The sequence below is a fragment of the Coregonus lavaretus genome, assembly GCF_964263955.1.
Source record: "Coregonus lavaretus genome assembly, contig: HAP1_SCAFFOLD_4973, whole genome shotgun sequence".
Classification (NCBI taxonomy): Eukaryota; Metazoa; Chordata; class Actinopteri; order Salmoniformes; family Salmonidae; genus Coregonus; species Coregonus lavaretus.
In genome coordinates this window covers 29,477-40,077 of record NW_028166525.1, presented here as the reverse complement: position 1 = coordinate 40,077, position 10,601 = coordinate 29,477, and the positions used below count along the sequence as shown (strand labels likewise).

General features: G+C 47.2%; 1 protein-coding gene across 1 annotated transcript in view; it reads left to right on the top strand.

The window, feature by feature from the left end:
* Nucleotides 1–378: 378 nt before the first annotated feature.
* Nucleotides 379–10,601, top strand: part of LOC311114603 (protein TANC2-like) — a gene marked incomplete at both ends in the record, with an annotated part of 34,037 nt that continues 23,814 nt past the window's right edge. Inside the window, 4 exons of the mRNA XM_084189841.1 lie at nucleotides 379–498; nucleotides 5,425–5,460; nucleotides 9,100–9,381; nucleotides 9,585–9,712. Coding sequence (XP_084045967.1) covers nucleotides 379–498; nucleotides 5,425–5,460; nucleotides 9,100–9,381; nucleotides 9,585–9,712 — 566 coding nt within the window. The remainder of the gene's footprint in view (nucleotides 499–5,424; nucleotides 5,461–9,099; nucleotides 9,382–9,584; nucleotides 9,713–10,601) is intronic.

Here is a 10,601-nt window from a genome sequence, read left to right as displayed (position 1 = left end):
CTGCGTGGTTTACTATTAGGCTGCACATTAGTACATCTAATGTTACTATCAGATCCCGTTGAGGCTGTGGTCTGACATTGTTGTAGACATCCCTTATAACTGACAGTTCACTGAGTCATAAAGATGTCCTGTTCTGACTGGCTTTGAGGCTGCAGCTTCCACTAGTTCCATGGAACAGCCATATTGCATCTCTCCCTTCCACCCTCCTCTCTAACCTTTACTGTGAACTAACTCACTCAGGCTTGACAGCCAAACCGCCTCAGGATGCTTGCATGAGCTAATATAATGCTGTATGTGATTAAAAGCTAACAGCTTCTTTCTGTCCTCTCCTCTCCTGTTCTGTTTCTTTCTGTCCTCTTCATACACATCCACCCTCAGCCACCAGCTCGGCTCACCTGGAGGACCTGGCCTACCTGGATGATCAGAGACACACGCCGCTGCGCATGAACCGACAGAACACACACACCGGGCCAGGACGCGCTCAGACCCACCACAGAGGTAAGACAGGAATACTATAGCCCTTCAGAAGAGACAGGTCCCAAATCATACCCTATGCTCTATATACTGTCGTGAACATAGGACTCTGGTCAAAGGCATAATATAGGGAACTGCCTAATCTGCAGATATAACAGACATGGACAGACACCTCTCTCCTCAATGAGTCCAGTGGCTCAATCTGCCCTGTGTCATCATGACATGGGCTGCATCCCAAATGGCCTCCTATTCCCTGTATACCTGGAGGTGTCTGTGGTGGGGGGGGGCTATGGGCTCCCCCCTAGCCACCTCTAGGCCTGGTACTCTCAGAGGTCCACAGCCACTTGTTTCTCTCCTCTCCTAAGTGCAGCCGAGTGTGTTTACGACACCTCCTTACCTCTCACAGAGAGCTAGAGAGAGAGCGGGAGGGAGGGAGAGAGAGCAAGGGGGAGAGAGAGAGAGGGAGGGAGAGAGGGGGGAAGCGAGAGATAGAGGGAGGGGGGAGAGAGAGCGAGAGTGGGGGAGGAAGGGAGAGAGTGGGGGGAGAGAGAGAGAGTGGGGAGAGAGAGTGTGGGGGGAGAGAGAGAGTGTGGGGGAGAGAGAGAGAGAGATCAAATTGTCTGCCACAAAAGTAGGTGTGGTCGCGACTTAACATTGCTTATATACTATAGAGGGTTGTTGTGCTAGTCAGATGGTAACCAGATGCTGAAGTGTCCTCCTGCTTCACTTCTTTAGTTTAAGGTTGTTTGATGCTGTCAGGGAAATCAAGGGACTGATGCTGTTTTAAGCCCAGTGAGTGAGTCACAGTGACAATAGTAGGTAGAGAGAATATGTGTCCCAAATGTCACCCTATTTAGTGCACTACTTTTGAACAGGGCCCTAGATAGATAATAGTGTCATTTGGTAAGCAGCCGAGGTAGCTTAGCTAGAGGTGGTGATGAACCTGGTGGTACAGGCAGGTTCACTTTCTTAGATTGCCACCCACTCATTTTAGACACACACACATGCTATACACACACTAACACACACAGGCACGCACACACGCTAGCACACACACACGTGCCTGCAGCCACACACACACACACACACTGTGTGGAGTAAAGAGTAGATCCCCTGGTCCTTCATATGGAGCAGACTGAAGTACCACTCTTCCTCTCCTCCACTCCTCCCTCCATCCTTTCATCCTCCCCTGCTCTGAGTCATCCTCACCTGGTGAATAATTAAAGTGTCTGAGTGAGCCTCTCCGTCTGACTAGCCAGGGGGAGGAGAGGAAACACAGTGATACCTCTCCGTCTGACTAGCCAGGGGGAGGAGAGGAGGAAACACAGTGATACCTCTCCGTCTGACTAGCCAGGGGGGAGGAGAGGAAACACAGTGATACCTCTCCGTCTGACTAGCCAGGGGGAGGAGAGGAGGAAACACAGTGATACCTCTCTGTCTGACTAGCCAGGGGGAGGAGAGGAAACACAGTGATACCTCTCCGTCTGACTAGCCAGGGGGGAGGAGAGGAAACACAGTGATACCTCTCCGTCTGACTAGCCAGGGGGAGGAGAGGAGGAAACACAGTGATACCTCTCTGTCTGACTAGCCAGGGGGAGGAGAGGAAACACAGTGATACCTCTCCGTCTGACTAGCCAGGGGGAGGAGAGGAGGAAACACAGTGATACCTCTCCGTCTGACTAGCCAGGGGGAGGAGAGGAAACACAGTGATACCTCTCCGTCTGACTAGCCAGGGGGAGGAGAGGAAACACAGTGATACCTCTCCGTCTGACTAGCCAGGGGGAGGAGAGGAAACACAGTGATACCTCTCCGTCTGACTAGCCAGGGGGAGGAGAGGAAACACAGTGATACCTCTCCGTCTGACTAGCCAGGGGGAGGAGAGGAAACACAGTGATACCTCTCCGTCTGACTAGCCAGGGGGGAGGAGAGGAAACACAGTGATACCTCTCCGTCTGACTAGCCAGGGGGAGGAGAGGAAACACAGTGATACCTCTCCGTCTGACTAGCCAGGGGGGAGGAGAGGAAACACAGTGATACCTCTCCGTCTGACTAGCCAGGGGGGAGGAGAGGAAACACAGTGATACCTCTCCGTCTGACTAGCCAGGGGGAGGAGAGGAAACACAGTGATACCTCTCCGTCTGACTAGCCAGGGGGAGGAGAGGAAACACAGTGATACCTCTCCGTCTGACTAGCCAGGGGGAGGAGAGGAGGAAACACAGTGATACCTCTCCGTCTCACTAGCCAGGGGGAGGAGAGGAAACACAGTGATACCTCTCCGTCTGACTAGCCAGGGGGGAGGAGAGGAAACACAGTGATACCTCTCCGTCTGACTAGCCAGGGGGAGGAGAGGAAACACAGTGATACCTCTCCGTCTGACTAGCCAGGGGGAGGAGAGGAAACACAGTGATACCTCTCCGTCTGACTAGCCAGGGGGAGGAGAGGAAACACAGTGATACCTCTCCGTCTGACTAGCCAGGGGGGAGGAGAGGAAACACAGTGATACCTCTCTGTCTGACTAGCCAGGGGGGAGGAGAGGAGGAAACACAGTGATACCTCTCCGTCTGACTAGCCAGGGGGAGGAGAGGAAACACAGTGATACCTCTCCGTCTGACTAGCCAGGGGGGAGGAGAGGAAACACAGTGATACCTCTCCGTCTGACTAGCCAGGGGGAGGAGAGGAGGAAACACAGTGATACCTCTCCGTCTGACTAGCCAGGGGGGAGGAGAGGAAACACAGTGATACCTCTCCGTCTGACTAGCCAGGGGGGAGGAGAGGAAACACAGTGATACCTCTCCGTCTGACTAGCCAGGGGGAGGAGAGGAGGAAACACAGTGATACTTAGGCCTATACCACTCACAGCCTTGCCTGAGCAGGGAATGATACAGCACCATCTACAGAAGCCCCCACAGACACAATCCTGGCCTGGAAACAGCTCCCTGCTCCCTCCTTACTGCTCACAACATGGCAGCCATGTTTCTAGGATTTTATCACCTTGCAGCAGACAAACAGAGGCTCTATGACTTACAGTTGAAGTCAGAAGTTTACATACACTTAGGTTGGAGTCATTAAAACTTGTTTTTCAACCACTCCACACATTTCTTGTTAACAAACTATCCAGCTCCTTCTGTAACACACACACACACACAATTTGTCCTGTGTTCTCCCCAGCCCTGAGTCATGGTCTGTCTAATGCTGATATGTCGCCTGCCCTGAACCTTACTGCATTACAATAGATGGATCTGGAGATTCTGATGGAGTCAACGCCTCTATTTTATTATATCATATTAGTTGATATCTGATGCTGCAGTCTCCTCATGCAGCTCTCTGTACCAGGGTTGAGGCCACTTCTATATTCCAGTTTAGGGCTGTGTCTCTTTGGCTGCACAATTCATTTAATTCACATTGAAATCGCAATATTTACTGTACATGTGCAATATCCGTATTGCAAATATTTTGAACCGCCACTGAGCTGCGTGTAACGTCCGTTTTGATAGTTTACTCTGTTCCTCGTCTCTCTCCCTCTCTCCTCTTGCGGCTGCTTCCCAAACACACAACAAGTCCCGCCCCCTGTCACTCAAGTAGCTCAGTTCCTCCTCCCCGCTGTTAGATTCACTATAAGTTTGCATGTTGTTCTGTTAGGTCAAATGCAGTCAACAGATTGTTCCAAACAAGAACGATGCTGCTTTGCTTCTTAATATAAATCATTCTATTTATATTCCAACAGTTCACTCAAGTGTTTTTATCTACACTCAGTGGCCAGTTTATTAGGTACACCCATCTAGTATTGGGTCGGACCCCCTTTGCCTCCAGAACAGCCTGAATTTGGGGCATTGAAACGTTGCTCAATTGGTATCAAGGGACCTAACATGTGCCAGGAAAACATTCCCCACACCATTACACCACCTCCACCAGCCTGTACCGTTGACACCAGGCAGGATGGGACATGGACTCATGCTGCTTATGCCAGATCCTGACTCTGATATCAGCATGATGCAACAGGAACCGGGATTTGTGGGACCAGGTGATGTTTTTCCACTCCTCAACTGTCCAGTGTTGGGGATCGCGTACCCACTGGAGCCACTTCTTCTTGTTTTTAGCTGAGAGGAGTGGGCTTATCATCGGTTTGATCGTCTGCTGCAATAACCCATCCATGACAAGGACCAACGAGTTGTGCATTCTGAGATGCCGTTCTGCACACCACTGTTGTACTGCGCCGTTATTTGCCTGTATGTGACCGGCCTGATAGCTTCCACAATTCTTGCCATTCTCCTTTGAATTCTCATCAACTAGCTGTTTTCGCCCACAGGACTGCTGCTGACTGGATGTTTTTTGTTTGTCACACCATTCTCGGTAAACCCTAGACACTGTAGTGCGTGAAAAGCCCAGGAGGCCGGACGTTTCTGAGATACTGGATCCGGCGTGCCTGGCACCGACGATCATACTACATTCTAAGTCGCTAAGGTCACTAGTTTTGCCCGTTCTAACGTTCAATCAATCAGTAACTGAATGCCTCGATGCCTGTCTGTCTCCTTTATATAGCAAGCCACGGCCACGTGACTCACTGTCTGTAGGAGCGAAGCATTTTCGTGAACGGGGTGGTGTACCTAATAAACTGCACTGTTGGAGCTAGGAACACAAGCATTTCGCTACACCCGCAATAACATCTGATAAATATATGTATGTGACCAATAGTCACTAGTCAAATCGCAATCTAAATATGTGGCCAAAAAAAATACACAATTAAATATTGTGCAGCCCTATTCCACTTCTTCGTTGGAATTGGAATTTCTGTTATTTCCTGAATTGAAATGTAATTGACCTTTGACCCCAACCCTGCTCTGCACCACTAGCATCATGCACATGGCTGCCAGATTCCATTCTGTTATGCTCTTCGTTCCCCTGTCTGTTCTCTCACTGCATCCTCTCTTCTCTCACTTCTGTTTTTCTCAGCTTCTGCTAACAACCATGCCTGGCAATCCCAATCCTGTAAGTTTACTTTACTTTCGTCTGGTTACATGTCTGGTAACATGTCTGGTAACATGTCTGGTTACATGTCTGGTAACATGTCTGGTAACATGTCTGGTTACATGTCTGGTAACATGTCTGGTTACATGTCTGGTAACATGTCTGGTAACATGTCTGGTTACATGTGTACCCGCCTCAGCACTACAAGTGGATTAGTTACACATGTTAGTGATGTTGTTTCAGATAACACAGCTAACTGTAAAGTTAAGAGAATCTGTCCTGAGAGACACAGAAGTAGTACTCATGTTCAGATGTTGTCCTTCTTTCATCTCCAGACATATTCGAGTCCAAACATCATTTCCATCCTTTGTTTTTTAATGCTACACGTTCAGATGAAGAAAGATGTTTATCTAATGACTCCCCCTAGTGAGGAAAAATAATATTATTTGTGTTAAGACAGGTTTTATGTGTAACAAATAAATACTTCCCTTGAATCCCTTCTCTGCCACATGGTTACAGCAGTAAGAGGTCGTCCAGGGTTGGGGAATAACAGATTACAAAAAACAAACTGTAATCCTTTACGTTACCAGCAAAAATATTGTAATCAGGTTACAGATACTTTTGAAAAACGAGATTACTTCTAGGATTACTTTTACATTCAGAAAGGATGTTTGCAAATGACACATTTCTGTTTTCTCAATGACATTCAAATGTACACTGAGAAACTTTGAACTAATGGGAATCCATAATAAACCCCAGGAAGAGTAGCTGCTGCCTTGAAACTAATGGGAATCCATAATAAACCCCAGGAAGAGTAGCTGCTGCCTTGGCAGGAACTAATGGGGATCCATAATAAACCCCAGGAAGAGTAGCTGCTGCCTTGAAACTAATGGGAATCCATAATAAACCCCAGGAAGAGTAGCTGCTGCCCTGAAACTAATGGGAATCCATAATAAACCCCAGGAAGAGTAGCTGCTGCCTTGGCAGGAACTAATGGGGATCCATAATAAACCCCAGGAAGAGTAGCTGCTGCCTTGAAACTAATGGGAATCCATAATAAACCCCAGGAAGAGTAGCTGCTGCCCTGAAACTAATGGGAATCCATAATAAACCCCAGGAAGAGTAGCTGCTGCCTTGGCAGGAACTAATGGGGATCCATAATAAACCCCAGGAAGAGTAGCTGCTGCCTTGGCAGGAACTAATGGGGATCCATAATAAACCCCAGGAAGAGTATCTGCTGCCTTGGCAGGAACTAATGGGGATCCATAATAAACCCCAGGAAGAGTAGCTGCTTCCTTGGCAGAACTAATGGGGATCCATAATAAACCCCAGGAAGAGTAGCTGCTGCCTTGACAGAAACTAATGGGAATCCATAATAAATACAAATCTACATATCTACATAGTGCAGTGATGTGAATCACACTGCTGCTCTCTCATTTAGCTATTTGTGCCTTACAGATTGTTGTGGATGGCTGTTCACAAATGTATATGTATATTTTAACCCAATAATGGCTGACTTGAAGAAGTTTAAGCTACCTATCAAATCATTGTTTTTGCAACCAGTGGAAAGCCAACAGTGGCTCAGTGATTCTTGAAAGACGGTACAATCTCAAATATTTGTCTTAACATTACAAAATGTTAAATATATATTTTGATACCAAAGTATCAGCTATCACAGTAAAGGAACAACCTTTATATTTAATTTTTTATAAAATGCAACTCCCTATAGCTCCCTACAGCTCCATATAGCTCCCTATAGCTCCCTATAGCTCCATATAGCTCCATATAGCTCCCTACAGCTCCCTATAGCTCCATATAGCTCCCTATATCTCCATATAGCCCCCTATAGCACCATATAGCTCCATATAGCTCCCTATAGCTCCATATAGCTCCCTATAGCTCCATATAGCTCCCTGTAGCGCCATATACCCCCCTATAGCCCCCTATAGCTCCATATAGCTCCATATAGTTCCATATAGCTCCCTATAGCTCCATATAACTCCCTATAGCTCCATATAGCTCCCTATAGCCCCCTATAGCCCCCTATAGCTCCATATAACTCCCTATAGCTCCATATAGCTCCCTATAGCTCCATATAACTCCCTATAGCTCCATATAGCTCCCTATAGCTCCATATAGCTCCCTATAGCTCCATATAGCTCCCTATAGCTCCATATAGCTCCATATAGCTCCCTATAGCTCCATATAGCTCCCTATAGCTCCATATAGCTCCCTATAGCTCCATATAGCTCCATATAGCTCCCTATAGCTCCATATAGCTCCCTATAGCCCCTATAGCTCCCTGTAGCTCCCTATAGCTCCCTATAGCTCCATATACCCCCCTATAGCCCCCTATAGCTCCATATAGCTCCCTGTAGCTCCATATAGCTCCATATAGCTCCATATAGCTCCCTATAGCTCCATATAGCTCCCTATAGCTCCTTATAGCTCCATATAGCTCCCTATAGCCCCCTATAGCTCCCTATAGCTCCATATACCCCCCTATAGCCCCCTATAGCCCCCTATAGCTCCCTGTAGCTCCCTGTAGCTCCATGTAGCTCCATATAGCTCCATATAGTTCCCTATAGCTCCCTATAGCTCCATATAGCTCCCTATAGCTCCATATAGCTCCCTATAGCTCCATATAGCTCCATATAGCTCCATATAGCTCCTTATAGCTCCATAGAGCTCCCTGTAGCTCCATATAGCTCCATATAGTTCCCTATAGCTCCCTATAGCTCCATATAGCTCCCTATAGCTCCATATAGCTCCCTATAGCTCCATATAGCTCCATATAGCTCCATATAGCTCCTTATAGCTCCATAGAGCTCCCTGTAGCTCCATATAGCTCCATGTAGCTCCCTATAGCTCCATATAGCTCCATATAGCTCCATGTAGCTCCATATAGCTTCATGTAGCTCCATATAGCTCCATATAGCTCCCTATAGCTCCATATAGCTCCATATAGCTCCATATAGCTCCATGTAGCTCCATATAGCTCCATGTAGCTCCATATAGCTTCATATAGCTCCATATAGCTCCATATAGCTCCCTATAGCTCCATATAGCTCCATATAGCTCCATATAGCTCCATGTAGCTCCATATAGCTCCCTATAGCTCCCTTTAGTGCCAAATAGCTCCATATAGCTCCAAAGAGTTCCCTATAGCTCCACCCCTTGACTTATCGAGATATCAAAGTGTCACCAACAAAAATGTAACAATAGGCCTATAGCGAATGCAGCATGTGGCATACATTTTTCACATGCAAATAACACTTTTCGGTAGTGCTCAAAGCATGCCATTCCATGAGAGCAGCATTTATTTTTCAACACCTCGAAGCAATGAGCCCAATCAATCGGTCGTCCATGACAACAAAATCATAAACAACAAAGTAGGCTAATAAGTCCTTCATTTTTGGGTTATGTTCAGGTAATCCAAAAGTTACATATACTGATTACAATTTTGGACAGGTAACTAGTAACTGTAAGGGATTACATGTAGAAGGTAACCTATCTAACCCTGAGGCGGTCCCATGACAGTCAGGACTCACTGTAGGTCATGAACACTCATGTATCTCAATGTAATGGCAGCATTTCTCTGTAAAATAAAGAGCAACCATTTTAACTGTCATCCTCGCTCTCTCCTTTCTCCCCCTCCAGTGCGGTTTGCCCCATACCGGCCACCTGACATCTCCCTGAAGCCCCTCCTCTTCGAGGTGCCCAGCATCACCATGGACTCCGTCTTCACCGGCCGTGATTGGCTGTTCCAGGAGGTCGACGCCCATCTCAACAGCGGCAAAAACAGCACCAACCGTGGTGTGGTTGTCGTGGGCAACATCGGCTACGGCAAGACGGCCATCATCTCTCGTCTGGTGGCGCTGAGCTGCCACGGAACACGCATGAGACAGATCGCCTCTGACTCTCCGCAGGCCTCGCCCAAACGTAGGCTCAGATACCTACTATTGGAGAGTGCTGTTAACTAATCTTTCAATAAAGTTCCTTAAAACATTTATGTTTACCAAAGCAGAGGTGGCGTGTCCTCTTTGTTATTGTTTGAACCGCAGATATCCCCTTTAAGGTAATACAATAATGGTTTGACAAACATGCCACTGGTAAAACCCTCTTCCTTCTATGCGTCTCCTCAGATGGAGAGCTCCCCCTTACCCAGTCCCAGCCGGCCCATAGCACAGGTACCCTGGGAGGGGGCAGCTGTCCCGGGACCCCCGAGATGAGACGACGCCAGGAGGAGGCCATGAGGAGACTGGCATCTCAGGTAAAAAAATATATAAAACCTCCAAAAAAATAGATATTCATTACAGATATCCATTTTGCCTATCAACATTCTAACAACCATTTATTTTTCAGTGGAGTAAACTTGTTAACATTTATGAACCTGTCTAGACTGAAGTTAAATAAGGTATGACGGATGTGTGAGGCGGTGCTTAGTGGCTTCCCTAAATCCCCACACCACTCACATCATCACACCATAGCCCCAGTCTCCACCTCCCTATCCCCTAAACAGGGGTGACACATGCACTCGCCATCTGTAGACCCACCTCCAGCCCCATCCCCAGGAATTCCTTTCCTTCTTAATGTGTTTGAGCCAATCAGTTGTGTTGTGACAAGGTAGGGGTGGTATACAGAAGATAGCCCTATTTGGTAAAAGACCAAGTCCATATTATCGCAAGAACAGCTCAAATAAGCAAAGAGAAATGACAGCTCATCATTACTTTAAGACATGAAGGTCAGTCAATACGGAACATTTCAAGAACTTTGAAAGTTTCTTCAAGTGCTGTCGCAAAAACCATCAAGCGCTATGATGAAACTGTCTCTCATGATTACCGCCACAGGAATGGAAGACCCAGAGTTACCTCTGCTGCAGAGGATAAGTTCATAAGAGTTACCAGCCTCAGAAATTGCAGCCCAAATAAATGCTTCACAGAGTTCAAGTAACAGACACATCTCAACATTAACTGTTCAGAGGTGACTGTGTTAATCAGGCCTTCATGGTCTGACACCAATGATAAGAAGAGACCTGCTTGGGCCAAGAAACACGGGCAATGGACATTAGACCAGTGGAAATGTGTCCAAATTGGAGATTTTGGTTCCAACCGCTTTGTGAGACGCGGTGTGGGTGAACGGATGATCTCCGCATGTATATT